A 20,868-nucleotide genomic window follows, 5' to 3' on the forward strand; every position below is an offset into this window, starting at 1 on the left:
ATGCTCCCCACAGGAGTGATAAAGGCATCGCAACAGCCAAAGTTTTCTTTTCAGAATAGAAACCGTAGCTCTGCGATGTAGGTACGTGGATGAGTCCCCACACTGTTCTGATGACTTCAAATGCAATATTCCAATGGGCCAGGGAAGGCATGAGCTGAATCCATGCAGCAGAACCCTCACCCAGGCAGTACAGGTCTCAAGCACACACTACAACTAGTTGCTGCTTTCTCCTGCCTGGGCTCTAGTTGGTAGCAGCTCCCGTAAGATAAAATGTTGTCAAACAATGCAGAGTGCAAAGTGCATCATGAAAAGCATGTGGGGAGCACTTGGTGAATTCATGACTAGGCACTTGCAATGATGTCCTTGTTCTGCCACTTCTATACAAATAAGGTATAGTGTCAGATCCTAGATGAGTATCCACACAACACAGAATCCTTGATCACTGTAGAAGTTTTCAAGAGGTTTCAATATGTTAACGTTTTTGTTCTGATTATTCCTATTATTCTGGCTTAAATACTGTAAAAATACTACCATCTGCACACAAGGAAACTATGCATAGCTTGATGATGGGCTTTTAGTTTAAATTCTTATTCTTTATTACCTTAAATTCTTATTACTGCATTCAAATAGAAATTTTAATTGAAAAAAAAAAAAGAAAAAAACTGTTTTCTTTCATAAGACCTTAGAGAAGCCAACCTGGATGAAGCCATAGAATATGTTTTATAATTCAATGGAAAAAAAAACATAGTGCTTTTATACAGCATCTGCTGCCAGGCCATTTGAGAGCTTAATTAGGCACAATTTTTGTACATAACAGATTTATAATCACATCTTCTTCACTGATCAGACGGGTTTTAACTTCAGGTACCAACTATTCTCTTTGTGAGAACAAAAGAATGTCCTTTCATAAAATAATTTAAAACACTGAGGAATTTTTTTTCATCTAGTAAGGATATTAATTGAGTTCACCATCAAAATGTGATGGCATGTAAAATATCTTGTTTTGCATGTTAATGCTTTGTAATTGGTATAGAGCTTTTCAACTTCAAAGCTCTTTAAACGAATTAAGTGGATGTCTCTGAAGACCTTAGGCAAAATTTTCTTTGCCTTCAAAAAGAGATTTGCACCAGACAAAAGCTTTGTAAAAAATGCAGGACACGAGCGAGATAAAATATTACGATTGCTTTGCAGATGGAAGCAGAGGAAGCACAGGGGAACTGAATGGGACAGGGACTCCTGCTCTCCTGAAAGCTCTGTCTTTCTCCTGGTTGTGGCACACTGAGCAAGTGAGAAACACAGTGCAAGATGATTTTGCTCTGCAAAGACATATCGACATACCTTTCAATTACTTCTTTACTCCCTCATCAAAGGTCAAGCTGCCTGAAATTCCGGTGATTGCTTCCTATTGAATGGCTCCACACACAATGCCTTCACTCAAGCAATGAGGCAGAGGAGAATGTCTTTGCTAGAATTCAGTCAAAAGTGTTATCTGCCACTCCACTTTGTTTTGTCAAATGGCATTTTAAAGCACAGTGGCTGGAAACAGAAAGCTTCCCAGAATTCAGCAGCAATGCTTACTCCACTAAGCTGGACAGACGAAAATCTAACAGGAATCAGCACTCTGTACTTTCAAACTGATCTTTCTTTCCACTTCCTTTTAAACGATGCTGCAGATAGGAAACTGCAACAGAAGTTTACAACCCGTCAGCTAAATCATGTGTATTTTTCAGCATCCTTTTCAGCCATAAAGGCATTTTATGGTGACCAAAAGAAAATTCTTCTCTTTACTTACCGTGTGATTTTTATGCCACTTCACTGGATACACTGGGAGTAATACACTGGGTCTTTTTATTGCTCAAGTAGAAAGTGCTTGTTACCTATCTATACATACAAAAAAAAACAAAGTTTTTTTCAAGTGGCATACATCACACTGTTGTAGTGGTCGACTTCCTCAAGATGGTCTTCTGGGGTTTTGCTGCAGTTTGTGGAGGCACAGTAACAGGTCTCGGAGGAGGAAAGCTGTTACTGGAACTTATCCCCAGCCCTCCATTTTCTAGAGGAAACGGAGGCAGCGGAGGCGGTGGGGGTGGCAGAGGAGGGCACTGATGAGGCAGCGCTCTCAGAAGATGGGCAGGCTCGCTGTGCAAGTGCACCTCCCTGTTTTTAATGTTATATCGAACGTCACAGTCTGGGCAATAGCCGTGATACTGCACTTTTTCACTAAATCGTACCCGTTCCCTCGCTCCTGCCTGAGGACACCGCTCTTTCTCAGGTCTGTGCATTAGAGGTGGAATCGCGACACTGTCCAAATTACTGTTTGGTATACAGCACAAATCCCCATTTGGGATATGGCTGGGTCCATTTCGTGGCAGGGTACCATTAGTCTTGACAGGGTTGGCCGAAGGGGGTGGCCTCAGAGGCTTTTCACACTTGACAGGTGTCAGTCGTGGAGGGGGGGGAGGCGGATTTGGCTTCCGCAGCACGGTGAGGATAGCAGAGGAATGCACAGGCGGCTTGATGAGTGGAGTACTGCCCCGCACCTTCACCTTCTCCAGGCTGGAGGCTGTTGTGCTGCTGGAGCTGCTGTTGAGTGTGTCTGTTTTGGAACTGTCTGTCATCTCATCCTCCAGCTGCAGGTCAGATGTCAACGTGTCGATCTGGTCAACCACCTACACAACAATCAGAGCAAAAACAGTGAGAAAAGTATGCCCCAGCAAAGGCACAGAAATACAGAAGCAGCCTCTGCTGCTTCTTTTTGTCCTTCCCAGATCCCAAGTAACACATTTTTTAAGCTGTTTTTATTTATTTTTTTTTCTACACATCATAACAATAATAATAAGGAGGGGTACTTTGCTAGCTCAACAACTGAATACGGAAGAAAGAAATCCTGAAACAGTCTGGAGTGAAATTCCATTTCTTTCCCTCTAGGGTTTACTTAGCAATACCGCTGCTCATGAAACGTAAACCTTCCAGTGCAAAAGAAGATTGAACGATTTAACTTCAGCTTATACATGGTGCCTTCTGAAATGAATCTGCTGCAGAGTATTTTTTTTAGCTCCAGCCTTTCTCACAATCTAGGTGTTTGCATATGCATCCCTATCTCATTGGTATTATGCAGCTACAATGTAAGGCTTGGTTAACTGTTTCCGGAATATTTTTTTTAACATAAATAAGGTAATGAGATGCAACTATCCTCCCGTATAAGATTGTGTTATCTGCTCTTATGAATTTTACTTAAAACCTGTTATGCTCTGAAGTAATCCTGAAATAGCATTTACTGCAGAAGAAAGGAAAAGTAGCTTTGTTTTCTAAGTTACAAGCATTTATTAACTCGTATGTTTTATTCTATAACCTCCTTTTACCACTAATTTTTGCACTTTGTTCACTTCTACAATGCGTATCTCTCATAGTCTTCCAAATTCCTTCTTCCACTCACTTTTATATAGGACATGCAATATAGGTAACCAAAATTTGTCAAGTGACAGTCAAAAGCCCTTCCTGAAAACTGATTTTAACTCAAAAGTTGAGTTAAAATTAAGTTGAGTGACCAGTTTTAATCTGAAGATAACTAAGGAACAGCACAAGAACTAAGTATTTCCTCAAATGATATAAATAACATAATCACAGGCGCAGAAGTGTTATTAGTTAACTCCATTTCAGTAACAAAAAGCTCACGCCATTGATCGGGGTCCCCATGGTGCATCTGTGGTGTTCTGGAGGGAGGGCCTAAGGCCTCCCACCATCCTCCTCATCCCTTTCAGTTTTTCATTTTGACTTCTTGCTATCATTAATTTTCTCATAATACTCTTGATTTCAAATTAAGCCTATTTCTGGGGAATACAGCCATACTGTAGACTAAAAAATGGCAAAAATTATTACTGGAGGCAGGAACTCCACTAGCTCAGGTCTGTATTAAGTTCTGTGCTCACATCAAAACTGTAAATAATTAATATAAAAACTCAACAGAATGAAGGACCCTTCCAGATTCCTGGCTTTATGCTGTAACTACAAGTTGGATATTTTTAAATCCGTAAAAATTTATATGCAGCAACTCACTCACTTTATAGAAAGAAGTGCACTCTTTCTTCCCATAGAGAGCAAAAACGTCTTTGAAAAAAATTCCCATTTCTATCCAAGAGACAGAATTCATTTATACAAAATTCAGAGCCCAATACCTTGTTTCATTTCATTTTCTATTTTAGCCAGATATGTAATTCACCAGATAATTAGGATTTAAAATGTTTGTCTAGAAGATGCAAAACATGGTGGAATTCTGGCTACGATCACATATCAAACACATCCTCCAGGGTATACTATGTAACTCCTTTCAGAAATTTCAAAACAAGGGCAGATAAACTAAGTCTGTGCTAAGGCAATGTAAGAATCATAGGAAGAAAGAGAGCTTAGAGGAGAAAGAACTCATCACGTTGCGTGGTATATGTAAACAAGGCATAGATAACTTTTCAAAATGAAAGGGAAAACAACAGAAAACTCATTTACTGGGCAAAAAATTCAAGCAAGTTTCTTCAAGTTTAGTATGGATCTTTGTCAGTATTATGATCTGTCTGATCTGTCTATGATATAGCCGTACATGGCTAAGTATCCTACTGAATTTTATCCTGGAGTAGGTGTGGCTTTTTCTCTTGAGAATGAGTTGATGCAATATAATCCCAAGAAAATCACTGGAAAGGAAAGAAATAAAAAAGAATCACCAAAAAGCTGTAGGAAAAGAGAGAAAGGAGAGACATACCTGTAAGGATGCTCACTAAGGAGCATTTTAAGGCTTTTACATGGGACCACAGATTGGCCTATATTACAGTATCAGATTATAAAACGTGCTAATATCTGGATTTCTTTTGCAATTAGTTATTCCAATAGAACTTTTTTCCCTCTAATTTCTGTAATGATACTTCCCTCAGAGTATGAGATTATAACCATACAGAATCACAGAAAAAAAAATTACTTATGTGAAGAAAAAGACAGCCATGGGCTGCTGATGTGGTTGATGCAATTTTAGCTTTAGATATTTCACAGAAATTATCTGGATAACAAAAAGACTCTATACTGGCTTCATGCACGATTTCCAAAATTAAATTCTCAATAAAGAAGAAAACAAAATATGAGAATTTATTTTAATTATATTTTAACAACAAATTTTTTTAATTATATTTTAACAACATTCTAATCATTTTATTTCCTGTATGCCTGTAGAACGGGTCACAAACAACAGCCTCTTTGCTTTAGAGCCTCACGTGTGCAACACTGCACAAAATAAATGCACTCCATGCAATGTAGCTCTAGAGAAATAGAAGTTAGTATTTATTATTTTGAAAAGGAGACAGTGAAGTTGCATTCCACGGTCGCTATGAGGATAGAGATTATACATCACATTTATGTGATAATAAAATGGTATAAAATGGCAGATCCCAGTGATGAGAACATTTGCATTCAAACTACTCTTCTGACAATGCAAAAAATTTTCTCAGGAGTAAGACGATAGTCTGGCCTTATGAACCATTTGTAGATTTAAATAACTGCAGACTTTATCCCCTGCCCTCTGGGCAACAGTGTAGTAGACCACAGAAATTTTCTGTCACCTATTCTTTGCAAAACATAAGAACAGCACAAAATGGCTCTGACATGATGACACAGTTTACCTGTCCAAATTATTTACCACCACAGGTTGTGATTCTGTTTACTGTTATTTCCCTTCCTTCTTCCTTCCTTCCTTCCTTCCTTCCTTCCTTCCTTCCTTCCTTCCTTCCTTCCTTCCTTCCTTCCTTCCTTCCTTCCTTCCTTCCTTCCTTCCTTCCTTTCTTCCTTCCTTCCTTCCTTCCTTCCTTCCTCCCTCCCTCCCTCCCTCCCTCCCTCCCTCCCTTCCTTCCTTCCTTCCTTCCTTCTTTCCCTTCTTCCTTCCTTCCTTCCTTCCCTCCTTCCTTCCCTTCTTCCTTCCCTCCTTCCTTCCTTCCCTCCTTCCTTCCCTCCTTCCTTCCTTCCTTCCTTCCTTCCTTCCTTCCTTCCTTCCTTCCTTCCTTCCTTCCTTCCTTTCCTTCCTCCCTTTCTTTCTTTTTCTTTCTTTCTTACTTTTTTTTTTTCTTTTTTTCTTTCTTTCTTTCTTTCTTTCTTCTTCTTTCTTTTCTTTCTTTTTCTTTCCTTTCTTCTTTCTTTCTTTCTTTCTTTCTTTCTTTCTTCTTCTTTCTTTCTTCTTCCTTCCTTTCTTCCTTCCTTCCTTCCTTCCTTCCTTCCTTCCTTCCTTCCTTCCTTCCTTCCTTCCTTTCTTCCTTCCTTCCTTCCTTTCTTTCTTTTCATCCCAGAAGGAAAATTCAAATAAGAGGAAAAAGTAACGGATGTCATATAAAACTGCAAGCTGAAAGAAAAATAGTTTCCATTTCACAACACACTTCCTATGGGAATCAGAGAGAAAATATTTAGGGAAAAAAAAAAAAAAAAGCTGCTCCAGTTGTGCAGAATCTGTTTTTCATTCTGTGATAAAACAGAACTTGATTCAGCTGTGGAAGCATGGGGAGCCATCCTTTTCTACCCGGAGGGTCTCCTCAGCCTTTAAGTGGATTTGATGCCTACGCTTGCCCTGCTGGTATTATCCTGTGGTCTCAAGCTTTGTAGGATCCCAAACTTCTGAATAAACAAGAACATCAGCTCAATCCTACTCACTTTATGTGTTTTTATTGGACAGAATTACATACTCAGTAGCATTTGAATTGGATTTCTAACTAGCTAACTCTACAAAATTGATTATTGATTATTATTGAATGGCACCAAAATATTTCACCCGAAATCTAAACTTTTAAACATGTCAAAGTCTGCTTAACAGCACCGCCTTAGAAATAGATGAGGAGTTTCTGGATATTTTTTTTCCCCATGTTTATATCTTTACCATATAATCAGCAGAAAGATCAATTGTTTGGGTGAAGCAAATTAAGGAAGATTTATCACGGAACTGCAGATTGATTTGGTTTGGAAGATTCCTCAAGGTCCATGCAGTTCCAAATCCTGTCATGGACAAGGCCACCTTACACTAGACCAGGTTGCCCAAAGCCACACCCAGCATGGCCTTGCACGCTTTTAGTTTCTCTGGGCAACCTTTTCCAGTGCTTTACTGTCCTCATTACAAAAGGTATCTTCCAGCTATCCAACCCAAATCACTGCTTTCAGCTTAAGATCACTGCACTTTGTCCTCTCACTACACACCTTAATGGTCTCTCTCCATTATTTTTATAAGCTCCCTCTAAATCTTGAAAGGTCACAATGAGGTCTCCTCAGAGCATTCTCTTCTCCAAACTGAACAAGCCAGGTCCTACAGCCTTTCTTTGTAAGAGAGGTGTTCACATTCATCTTTGTGTCCCTCTTCTAGTCCTGCTCTAACCTTCATCATCTCCTTCATCTCTAGTTTCCTGGCCATAAATTAATTTACAATAGCCACTGAGAACCAGCACTGCCTAACAGCAATTAAAAATTCACATGTTAACAAGAAAAAAACAACACCTGAGGTTTTAAGCAGATGTGGTGTAACAATCTAATTAGGAAACAGTCAAGTGCATTGATGTACCTGTGTTCCTAGTACACTTAACTTTGACGAGTAGACTAACATTTCTTTCAGGAAGGCTCTTTGCTGAATGCCTAACGAGAAGAACAGTTCCACTGTTATGGAAAATTCAGAGTTGTACAACTACAGCAAGATCATAAACCTTTGCTAAAGCAATTGGATAAAACCTCTGTTGAACTGCTTATCAGTGTATTAACTTCAAATATTTTAAAATATATTTTTAAACTTCTAAAAATACACTTTTTTAAAAGGTTGTTTTCAGAAAACCAAGCTAACAATTTGCATGCGAAAGAGTGTAGAAAAGCAATTTAAAAGATAGTAGGGTAATTTGGGGTATCATCATGATATCAACAGAAGACACTAAAGATGCTTGAGATGTTTCACAACGCAAAATACAACATTTCTTTGCTTTCAGGTTTGGATTAGATACAGAGAACTAAAGAATGAGAATTAAATGAAGCCAAAAGGAAAATAACAGACTGTGGTTGGATATGAAATTTATGCTTAATTTTACTGGAAGACTTTAGAGCCAAACATCTGCTAAGTAAATGCTATTAGTAGTATTAATTAATGATGAAAACCAAAAGAAATTTGTTAGAAGTTGATCAAAGAGGCTGTGCAGAAATTAACATGGCACTCCATAGAGGACACGAATAAAATAAATACCTGTGTAGGAACTGACAAGCAAGTATTGGGAAGAAGAAAAGCAAACACTGCTTTATACTAACAGCTTGCCAGGTGGTAGTTACTAAGAGCAGGATTATTAGATTTAAAGACAGCAATACAAAGTAAAATAATGATTGCACCATGGAAGCATTTCAGAAATACAGAACGCAACTTGAATAAGGTGCAATTAACCAGTGGGTGAATGCTGTAGATAAGAACTCTGAGTGAACCAACAGCATAAAGAAGGCCAAAGGAAGAAGAGACAGTCATTGGAAAGTTTATGTCACAAGGAGCTGCCATAAAACACTTCAGTTAATGGCCAAAGTTTTAGGGACGTTTGTGAGAAACACTGCACAAAATGCTCACGCTCGTAATTTTTACAGTTTGTACCATAGATAAAATCTATAGTAAAATAACACGATTTTATATTCCCACTTCAGTAGAATTAAATGTGAGTATGACTCATGTGACTCTTATAACACAGAATGGGACTGCAGATTACCACTTAGTGAAAACTTTCCTTCCTGCTGTCTCCCTCTTGGAGGATCTAGAATTTTAAACTACTTAGAGACTGTGCAGCAAACATCATTATATGGAGGACATACCAGTCCTATGCATGTAACTTTCACTGAAATGTTAAAACGACAAACTCCCCATCACCAAAAAATATAAGGAAAAAGAAAACCAAAACACTGAAATCACAAGGAATTTGTAGTGAAAAAATATCCAGCAGTGAACTCCCACCTGTTAAAGTTATTGAACATTTATATTAAATTGCTTTAAAATATAGAAAGCACAAAGCATAAGTTTCCCACTGAGCTAAATTGCATCCACCATTTAAAGCAACTGAAAATCTCATTCAAGAAATTGTCTTCAGATTACCAAAGCAGCCAAAGCAGCTGTTCTGGCCCAACATTTCCACTGCACAAGTTTTGTTTGGCTTTTAACTCTTATAAGTGCTAAGGAACTGAATATCCTAACTTGACTGGACCAACACTCAAAACTCTGAACTTCTTACTCAGTGCCAGTGAATTAAGGAAAGTAAGAAAGGTAAAAAGTTATGTGCCTTCATGAGGTGTTGAATTGTCAGCTGCAGATTTGACCTTGCTATGCCAGGTTCTCCCTGCTGATAATAGATGCTTTTCTACAGCCTTAGACAATTAGTGAGGACAGAAGGTCTCCTGTTCTCCAAATAATGTCGTTAGCTATCCTATCTCTGGAGTGCAAGGTAGCAGGTTTGGACAGTACGACTACAAATTAATGAAGAAGCAGCAGATTGGTGAATGGAGTTGTGGTCGATGAGACGACCAGCCAGAGCCAGCCAAGAGTCCTCCAACTCTAGTCCAAGAAAGCAACACGATGACCTTCATCAGAAAGACCACCAAGAGCTACACATGTGTAAAAGAGCTGAGACTTGGGGCGAAGGGCAGATGTCAATCATTTTGGGGATTCACTGTAATAACCCAGCCTTTTCTTGGACATCTAATGCATATGTAAGCAGCTTGCTCTTTTAAGTGTGTGCTTTTCTTGCCATCCAATATGCAGGCTAGGTGGGAATATGTCCCCTGCATCCGGCGTATGTGCAGAGCTGATGAAACATACCTGCTTTATGACTACTCTGTGGTTATATTTTCATTTCTGTACGTCAATATTCCCATTGTAAGAATCAAACTAGTTAATAAGAATAAAACACGACAGAAGACGCGTATGGTTTCATTTAATTCCTAACCTTGTATTAGAAAAGTGTATCTTCAATTAGTTACAAACTCTTTTTGCAGTGCTTCTCTCTGTGTGATTATGCAGCATGCATGCACAAATGTATATTTATCTACTCAGAACTTTATTATCTCCTCACAATAAATGTTCCACTGGGTTTGTTTGTCCTCTGATTTAAAGGCAGTTGAATGTTCAATGAATACATAAACCACAGCTGAATTCAATCCACCACTGAAAATTATTTTACTATTTTTCAACTCTTGGAAACTGCAAACTGCTTTTCAGAAAGGAAATACACCCTTAAAGATTCATAAGATCACAGAACTTCAAAATTACAGTTTTTTATAAGGCATCGAGTCTCCATTTTCACTTTTTTTGGTATATTCTTCGATGCTTCATGTGAATTTATGAGTAAGATTTCTTTTTTTAAAGATGACTTGCATGCTTACAAGCTAGAACCTAAAAAAGAAGCTGCATAAGCAAAATGGGAACGGTACTTACCTATGATATTACTTCTGAGATGGAAGAGTTGTAATCCACATATTACTATTTAATACTACACTACAGCAATATACAGCTATGATATTTAACATTTCACCATTTTCAACATTTTCGTGTTTTTAACATTTTAAAGTCTTGCAGAAAAATGAATAATTACAGATGGATACTGGTCTGGATTATAAACCAGTGCAAGACATGTTAGATCATTAGTCTAGCATAAGTTTTTATTTGCTTTCTTTGAACTAAAGGAAGATACTGGTAAACAGATCAAAATTTGGTGATATTCTTCAATTACAAACAAGTATAATCAAGATGTTTTAATTTTTATTTTTAATAACAGTGAGAGCATCAATATTTCCCTCTACTGTTTTAGCTGTGTAACATCAGAAGAACACTTCTCTGAAGTATTTGTAATTCCAGCTTCAGCCATCCATGTTCACATCTTTTGCACTTGCCACAACTAATGCCTGCCATCACCCCTAGTGAATGCAACTTCAAGCCCAAGGGGAAACTGAACCAAAATTAGAATGGAAATATATTTATGAAGTTGCATAGCAAAATAATTACAAATAGAAACTAGAAGAAGAGCCATACATGCAGAGAATGGCCTACTTAGTACAATACTTTGAAAAAATGAAAAAAAAGGAGATGTCTAGCCAAGACTACAGGAATAGAAAGTCACACAGATACATTTTTTGCAAGACCTTATCCTAGCCTTAAATTAACTTCAGTCTCAAGGAAGTCTTAACAGATTTTGCATTTGATAGATCCTGACATATTTATCTGCCATGAACACGCCTATCTGTGCTTGATCCATGTAAGCTCTTAGCATGCACAATATCCTGCAGACTTCCACCTTGATTAAAGGGACATTTCACCTATTCCTCTTTCTGCTTGAGGAAAACGCAGAGGCTTTACAGACAGTGTGCTTCATGGACTTGCATAATACTTAAACTGCATCTGTTTTGTACAAAAATCCAAAAAACAGATATGCAGGACTTCTGAATCCTAATTATTTTTTTTTCTCACGTACTAAATACTTGACAAAAACGTATCTAACACCAAACAACATAGCAAACATCTTCAGAACAAAGAGTGACAACCTTATACAAGGAAAAATAGATTCAATCAGCTGTATTCATCCAACAGTACTTCTTCAACCACTACAATATGTTATACATGAAAAGTCTTCCAGTGTATCCAGTACTTCCAGAAGTATCATAGTATCTGAAGCAGTACTAATAAATAACTGTGCTGGTTTATACTAAGATATTCTAGCATATTGCTTGGAATTAGCCTAATATTTGAGCTAATTCACACTTTTGGGAAGACTGCAGCTCCAGCTTTCAGGGGACAAGTCTTAACAGCAGCATCACAGGTACTACCACGCCTCCACTGCAGCACCAGCGAAGGGCACAGTTAGCATCACAGTCATGTTGAATATTTATCTAAAAGACCCATACCCCTCTAAGCAAACTTATATGCATCCCACCTCTACAAATAACAAAAACATTAATAATTATTTACTAAGACAGAAAAGGAGATGGAAATAGTAGCAGTGATAATTTACGTAGATACATTTACAAAATAAGTGATGCACAACACAACTGCTCACTTCCCACTAACCAGCACCCAATCAGTCACCAGGCAGCAGCTACTCTCTCTCCAGACACAGTTTTATAGTTTTCATATGATGTCATAGGTTATGGGGTATCCCTTTGACCAGTTTGAGTCAGCTGCCCCAGTTCTGCCACTGGCAGAAATAGTGTGAGAAGCTGGATCTGTGCAGTACTGCTCAGTAATAACCAAAACATCAGTGTGCCATCAACACTGTTTTTCTTCTTGAGGCAAAGCATAGCATCATACCAAGCTAGGTAGCAGTGTTAAACACAGTTTTTGAAGATCAAGTTCCAAAAGCAGCAAGTCAATCCGGCACAGCTTGCTCTGAACATCCTAATTGGATCTTCTAACTGGAAAAAAAAGGGCTTTTAAGTACTTGAGAAAGGAAACGACAGCTACGCAACAAAATAAATAAATAAATAAATAAATAAATAAATAAATAAATAAATAAATAAATATTCACAGAATCAGAGAATCACAGAATTGTAGGGGTTGGAAGGGACCTCAAGAGATCATCGAGACCAACCCCCCTGCCAAAGCAGGTTCCCTACACCAGGTCGCACAGGTAGGCGTCCAGGCGAGACTTGAATATCTCCAGAGAAGGAGACTCCACAACCTCCCTGGGCAGCCTGTTCCAGTGCTCCGTCACCTCACCGTGAAGAAGTTCTTACGCACATTCGTGCAAAACTTCCTATGCTGCAGCTGATGTCCGTTTCCCCTCGTCCTGTCTCCACGTACCACTGAAAAGAGACTGGCCTCACCGCTATGGCCGCCACACCTCAGGTATTTATAAACCTGGATCAGGTCCCCTCTCAGTCTTCTTTTCTCAAGGCTAAACAGACCCAGTTTACTCAGCCTTTCTTCATAGGGGAGATGCTCCAGGCCCTTCACCATCTTTGTGGCCCTCCGCTGGACTCTTTCCAAGAGATCCCTGTCTTTTTTGAACTGGGGAGCCCAGAACTGGACACAGTACTCCAGATGAGGCCTTACCAGGGCAGAGTAGAGGGGGAGGATCACCTCCCTCGACCTGCTGGACACGCTCTTCTTAATGCACCCCAGAATGCCATTGGCCTTTTTGGCCACGAGGGCACACTGCTGGCTCATGGCCAACCTGTCGTCCACCAGGACGCCCAGGTCCCTCTCTGCAGAGCTCCTCTCCAGCAGCTCATCCCCCAGCCTGTATTGGTGCATGCAATTATTCCTCCCTAGGTGTAAGACCCTACACTTGCTTGTGTTGAACCTCATCTGGTTTTTTACTGCCCAGCTCTCCAGCCTGTCCAGGTCTCGCTGAATGGCAGCACAGCCTTCAGGCGTGTCAGCCAATCCTCCCAACTTCGTATCATCAGCAAACTTGCTGAGGGTGGCCACTGTCCCCTCATCAAGGTCATTGATGAAGATGTTGAACAAGACCGGACCCAGCACAGACCCCTGGGGGACACCACTGGTTACAGGTCTCCAGCCAGACTCTGCACCACCAACGACGACCCTCTGCGCTCTGCCAGTCAGCCAGTTCTCAACCCACCTCACTGTCCACTCGTCTATCCCACACTTCCTCAGCTTTGTTATAAGGATGTCGTGGGAGACAGTATCAAAGGCCTTTCTAAAATCAAGGTAGATTACATCTACCGCTCTTCCCCCATCCACCCAGCATGTGACAGCATCATAGAAGGCCACCAAGTTGGTCGAGCACGACCTCCCCTTGGTGAACCCATGCTGACTACTCCTGATAACCTCCTTTTCTCCCAGTTGTCTGGAGATGGTATCCAGCACAAGCTGTTCCATCACCTTTCCAGGGACGGAGGTGAGGCTGACAGGCCTATAATTACCCGGGTCTTTCTTCTTGCCTTTTTGAAGGCCGGAGTGACATTGGCTATCCTCCAGTCTTCAGGGACCTCCCCTGTTGTCCAAGACCTCTCAAAAATGATGGAGAGCGGTTCGGCAATGACCTCCGCCAGCTCCCTCAGCACACGTGGATGCACCCCATCAGGTCCCATGGACTTGTGGACCTATTAAATTCATATGACTCACAATGAAAACTGCAAGTTAATGGAAAATCAGTAATTTTCTCTATATTGTTGTCCTGATGCTTTTTTTTTACTCTTCAAGCTTGGGGTTGACAGCACAGATAGCCTGCAAGACTATTTAAGCTCATGAAACAATGCTCTTTTTCATTCTGAGAACACAAAAATCTACCATATATTTTATCTCTAAAAATGGCTAACACAAAACCATGATAAGGAGAGTGTCAAACTACTTTAATATTTGGTTTGAGTACATTTTTTCCCTGAATTGGTGGAATTATAAATTACATTCTTAGAAAAAAAAGGATTTCATGCCTCTATTTTTACTCTCTTGAGGAAGAAAAAAAAAAAAAAAGGATGAAGCTGGATAAAATTACATACTTCACAGTGAACGTCTCCTGTTTAATATAAAGGATGCATAGGATACCAGAGCTTTAAGATTTCAGTGTGTCCTCTGAATTAAAATCATCTTTCTAAGTCAAAGTTTAGAAGGTGCTACTTACTACTTACTAATTCTCTCTAAAAACAGGCAGCAATTAAAAATGGCTAAGCGTTAACAAAAACTAAGGAATGTTTGGTCTGCACATCTGCATTACTGCTAATGTTTTCTAAATAAAAGTTTCTAAAACAGCTGGTAATGTAGCACTACAAAATATCAGAGATTTTAGTCCCTATGTAACAATCTTTGCTGTAAACATTGGTACACACTAATTACAAATACAGTGATTTGTCTACCATACATCACCCTAATTTAAATGAATGCTAAGTATTTCTTGAAGCTCATAATACTTCTCTGATCTCATGCTGCTTCTCAAAGCATGAAGCTCCTTAAATTACAAGCATTCCCAGGCTCTTAATGCTCACCATGGAGACTGAAAGGTCCTCTGTATGATTAGAAAAATGTGTCCAATAGAACACATACAACAGTTTCCTAGGTACACTATTCAGAGACTCTAATAACAGCTACTCAAACCACACTAAACAAAAACAAGCACAAAAACTTTCAGTACTACATCTACAATAAAATAATTCCAAACTTTGCCAGCTTTAAAAACCCAACAACTTACTGCCACCACCTCACCAGAAATAAATATCAAACATCCTCTTGTTCTAAAAATGAAAAAGAGGTTCCCCAAGAACAGCCTCTGTATCTTCTTGGAGAACATGTGTTAGACTCGTGGATTTTTTTGATTAAAGGATTTTATGAGCATTTTTATGAAAAACTGCTCTGAGCCTAGATGGCCTCCCTACTATAATATTTCACCAGAATTTCTGTGACAATTCCAAAGCCACACTTAAGAACAAATGCAATGTGTCATGAATTTACATTAATCTGGAAGCACTAATTCTAATCCTGTTGTACACTTATTAAAATACAGTTTCAACAGAGCTGAACAGAACTGGCAGATTCAGCTCAGTAGACGTATTTCCCACCAGTTCTTTTGGCTTAAACACTACCCAAAATTTCACAATCCAGTAAGTTCCATTCTAATTGAAAATTTGGACACATTCAAAGTTCAAAGATAATTTTAGATGAAATGACACCATCTGCTTTTTACAATGGGAGAAAAACAAAACAAAAAAAAAACCTAAAGCAGGAAGTTGAAACACTCTGTCATGTGTTACAGCAACAGAAACAGTTCCTGCTCAAGCAATAGGTTGAAGCACCTGACATGACAAAAGTAATATTACTGATGGTGATGGTGATTACTAAGAAGCTGCATAACTACAGCAGCTGAACTGTCTTGAATTGTCAAGTGGATAAGCTAGTTTTCTTTTCTTGCTTTCCCGGTGATCTACTGGCACATCTGGAATTAAATGTCTGCAGATGTTGTTCCAAGAATGAGAGAACAAGAGATATTTTAATATAGGTCCTAGTGGAGCCTTCTTGGTTCAATGGACTTTTTTTCATTTGGATGTACTAAACAGCAGGAGACTGCCCATGCTTAGCTTATGATGCTAGTAAGTAATAGCAACAGATTGGCTGAACTCTGCTACTAGCACTTGCTATAAACCACGTAGGTGTGGAATGAATACTTGGTTGCCTTTGAATTATTATTTCTTTTAAGTTAAACGATTTCTGCCAATACTGCATGTTGTGATTTAACCTGGCAGGTGCTGAGCACCACACCATCATTTGCTCCCTCCCTCTCTTCCCAGTGGGACGGGGGAGGGAATTGGAAAAAAAAAAATCCACAGTGTAGAACTCGTGGGTTGAGATAAAACTATTTACTAAAATAGAGAAAACGAAATTGTTATGAGCATGTATATATATAAATGTATATAACAGGTGATGCACAAGCAATTCTGCACCACCCCAAGACCAATACCCAGCTTGCCCCCAAGCCGTGGTGCACAAAGCGAGATGCATGCACACTCCCTTCAAAACTCCTTCTGCTTGATGGCATGGAACATCCCTCTGGTGATGGGAGGGGAAATCCCCAAGAAATCTGTAGCTTAGGCTGAAGGAGATAATTGCTTCAGTGTGCCTGCCAAATCACAATACTATGGATGCTTTTTATAGGACATGACTAATACGCTTTTGTCCATACAAGACCATTAGCTCATGTTCTTGGCTCTATTACTTGGTGTTGCAGTTCTATTTCTGGTTGAATGTCAGGTAGGTTATCACACAGAAAAACAGAAGCATTCTGCTTTTGCACAGTCTGGGAAGAAGAAAGCTCTGACAAAAGCAAGGAGTCAAATCCAGACTTACTTGACCTGTTTAAATATGAAGGGACTCCAGACAACTTCACTTTCACAAGGATTTTATGCTGTAAATTATTATAACGTTAGTAAATTCAAGTTCTGAGCAGCTGCTCCTATTGGGATGGAAGCATAGACTAAGACACACCTACATTCAAAACACTCAGAAAACAAAGATGCCATTTAACTGCTTGAAATATCTCAAATATTAAGAAGACACCAGGGCCTGTGTTATAAGAAACTCATGCTCTAAGCGGTGCTGAGCAAATAAACAAGACTTTGGCTTTTAAACATTCTCACCATTGAGGCATCACTCATTTGCTTGGCTGTTGCTCCCAGAAACACTATGCTGTTTTCACTGGTCATGCCCCTCTCTTGCATGCTTGATTCAGATGCCTCTGCATTTGAGGCACAGGGTTCCCTTGGGGGTAGACACTTTTGCTGGTTTGAATGAAAAAGAAGTGCTGCTTATTGGATATATTCATTAAAGGCTGAAGGTGAACAGGTCTGCATCCTTCTGCAGGTGAGTAGTTTCACTGCAGAGAGCTGCAGTAGTGAACTGTACTGATAAATAAAGCAGAACACCACTGCCAAGCAGATTTGACACAGTGAGTGTGCTTTGGGCTAGGGAACAACCTCTGTCCCAGACATGCAGGACAGCAAGCTGCCATCAAGATTCAGTCCAACTAATGCAGATTTCCAACAAGGATAAGGTCAGTGATGCATATCTTGGCACAGTCTTATACTTAGCCTTCGAAGACTCATTCTGTTTCTTGGCTTCTCTGCTCAGCATTTCCAGTTGAGTTAGCATATTAGTGGGTAAGCTACAGAAGATGTATCTTAAAATTATGGATAGTAATTACTTTTGCAGTGACTATCGCAATACAAGGAAAATTTTAACCAAACCTCACCGAGAAGAAAATCAAAAAGCAACTTCACTTTTCCCGTATCCTCTTTTCACATTATTTCAGGACAAATAGTTTTCCTTTTTCTCTCACTCTTTTTTAATACATAATATGCAAGTAGAACAACGATGACTCAAGTTAATTAAGCAACCCCTCAAGTACTAAATAATTTGATTGCCACCCACATTACTAATCAGTTTTGAAGAGTCCTTATGTCCAGCCTCTACGATTTCCCATTCCTTTCTGGTAATTGTAGCACTTGCAGAAAGAGGAATGAAATGTTTTGTACCTATTATGCTGAAGTGGTCCTTACATGTAAAGAGTGAGATTGTTCCAGTGCTGCTGGCAGGATACGAAAACAAGCATTAGGAAGACTGATTAAATGCTTTTTTTTTGCCACTACTCACAAAGGTCACATTGGTTTGGCTTGATTTCAAATAAAAATGGTGTCCTATTATTGAAAAGAACATGACTGGGAAGGCTGAGAAGATGTCACATACAACAGAACTTTGGTACCTGTATAAAACTCATTTGCTGTTGCTGTATGTACATAACCAGACAGCACTGAGCAAATCAGCAACTTGTTTTCTGAATTATTAGTGAAAAATTACACGAATATCCATAAGCTTTATGGCTACTATTATTATTTGACCTTGACACAGAATCTTAGTGCCCAGGTTTGCCCCTTTAGCTATGCAAATATAAGATGCAAAAGTATTCATTTGGGATTTAGTCTCAGGCTTGCATACTATGGAGTATGTGTATATAGATGTAGATATGTTCTTAATATATGTAATATAAGAAAGTGTTACAAACTCTGAAAAACACACCATCAGTACTTGAAAAATAAAGCAACCTAGAAATGGTGAAAGAAAAACTAAGTTCTGCAAATATCTCTAAATATTTAATTAAATGAGAGTTGCTGGTGTTCCTGGAATGTCAAGACAGCACTCTTGCAAACACTGATCAGCATATGGCACTTCTTAGGGTCTTATACCTTGCTGAAATTCAAGCACTGCTCATATCTGCTTAAATATTCAGGAATTGATTTAAATCACATGTCCTGCATACCAGATTTCATTAGGAAAGTGACAAGACGCATAGAGTCTAGATTGCTGTGACCCTCTGAAGCCATCACATCTCCATACCCACTTCACTGTCTATTTGCAAGGTTACTTACACTATCCACTACGAATTCTCCAGTCCTGTATGCCCTAGCTTAATTTATCTGCTGGTTCCTCTATCTCAAAAGATCCCGAGCCTTCTCTGGTAGTCGTAACAAAAGGTAAGAAAAACAAAGATCTCTTGACAAAAAATTCTTCACAAATTCTCCATAAAGTAAACTTCTTAAATTTTTATTTCCAAACCAATGTAATCTCACCTACCTGAGAATCACAGAATCACGGAATCGCAAGGTTGGAAACGACCTGCAAGATCACCTAGTCCACAAGCCTCTAAACCATAAATCACACAGCTCTTTCCAGAACTGACATCATTTAACTTCTGACACTGAGTTTCAAGATGCATGAAGATCTGCATACTCACTGGCTGCACAGCACACTGGAATCTGTGTCTAGAACTCAATTGGCTGTTTTTAAGTCATTATCGCACAATGGACTACCAGCATTTTTTCTGGTGTATGAAAATAAGGAACAGCATGGTATCTCAGTGACTAGTAGAAACAAAAATAAACTGCACAAGCGTGCCTTCATTTAAATACGGATAATGCACTGAAATAAATAAAAAATACACACCTGTTGCATCCATGGACACAACCACAGTAGAGAGATAACAAAGAAAGTGCAGCACGAGCTCAGCTTATTCCAAAGCTCACATAAGTGTGAGTTGCCCTACGAAATTCAAAAATCTAAACTTCTTGGGACAGTTTAAGAAAAACATCGGAGTGCTACTTACATTTTCTGTTATATTAAATATTAAAAAGCAATCGATAACTGGGCACTAAAAAGCATTAATTGTCACGTACTTCACTTATAAGTAGATGGATTTCATTACAGAAAGTAAAAAAAAAAATTACACTTTTGATATGGAAATGATTGAAAAAAAGGTTGGAAAGTGTCCCACTAATGGAATCACTACCACTTGAAAAGATAACAATTACACATGTGTGAGTATATGACTGATAGAAGATTATACTGTGGATCTAGACACAGTAGCATTAAAGAAGCAGTAAGACAGTTTTTGGCGATTTTTTTTTGTCCCCTTGCCACCTCTTTTTAGATAAAAAAAAGTCAGTAGTAAGGATATTCCTACTGTAGTGAGTCAGTCAATATTCAAGTTGCAGTTATGCACAGACTATCTAATTGCAGTTTATAAGCTTCCTAGAAAATTAGGATAAATTGGCCGGTACCATAGAGACGTGACAGCTAAAATATTAAATCTGTTAGCACTGCAACTCTAATATGATTTCTTTAAAAAAAAAATAAATAAAGATATGCGCATTACAGATGGTGAAATATGGACTTTGTTTTCTTCTTAACAATATCAATGTGTTTTGTTTTTTTTTCAGTTAGAACCTGATTCCACATAAAAAAAAAACTAGGATTCTCACAGCCAACAAATACAATCTGAAATGCTAGCACAGTTACCTCAAAAAAATGAAGAAAATACGGAAAACACGATGGTGGTATATAAAAAAATGCAGTAAGAATGGGAATTTAGAAGCCAAGATGTGGAGATACACAACATGCTCATTCATGCCAGTGGTTTTTACTGGTGGAGCATGAGGAGGGAACTTCAGAGCAAAAGGATTTACTTTTTTTCCCAGTGTTGTAGTCAAGGATGAAGTGTAATTGGAAGCAAACAAACAAACAAACAAAACAAAAACAAAACAACCCAGTAATACAGTTCTTCCATTCTCTTTAACTACGGTGGTAGAGCGACCTTTCATCCCTATCTAAATTCTGCTCTATGAAAACGAGAATGCACGAACATATAAACTCATAAATCCAGGCTGTGGAAATGAACCTCCTGAAAAAAAAGAATTGAAGACAAGCTGCTGTAATTAGATTCATATTTTAACCAGGAGAGTCTACTGGTTGCTGAACATACAGATGTTTGTGTGTGTGACATGATGGTGAAAATGCACAGCTAATGGTGGTGACTGTTGAAAAACAGAGTTCTGTAGCTGAGAATTTGCTCTACCAAACAG

General features: G+C 38.8%; 1 protein-coding gene across 7 annotated transcripts in view; it reads right to left on the minus strand.

Annotated features, from left to right (window-relative positions):
- PRR16 (proline rich 16) overlaps window positions 1-20,868 on the minus strand; it is a 398,943-nt gene that overhangs the window by 51,110 nt on the left and 326,965 nt on the right. For 3 of the 7 annotated variants that reach the window (XM_085212852.1, XM_085212855.1, XM_085212854.1), the window contains exon 2: window positions 1,793-2,669. The exons of 1 other annotated variant lie outside the window; for it this stretch is intronic. In XM_085212852.1, coding sequence (XP_085068978.1) covers window positions 1,926-2,669 — 744 coding nt within the window. In that variant the 3' untranslated portion in view covers window positions 1,793-1,925. Of the gene's footprint in view, window positions 1-1,338; window positions 2,670-12,105; window positions 12,107-12,651; window positions 12,717-20,868 lie in introns of all 7 variants that reach the window. 3 more of the 7 variants (XM_085212856.1, XM_085212853.1, XM_085212851.1) reach the window with 3 other exon arrangements.

The sequence above is a fragment of the Meleagris gallopavo genome, chromosome Z (assembly GCF_905368555.1).
Source record: "Meleagris gallopavo chromosome Z, MGAL_WU_HG_1.1, whole genome shotgun sequence".
In the NCBI taxonomy this organism is placed as follows: domain Eukaryota; kingdom Metazoa; phylum Chordata; class Aves; order Galliformes; family Phasianidae; genus Meleagris; species Meleagris gallopavo.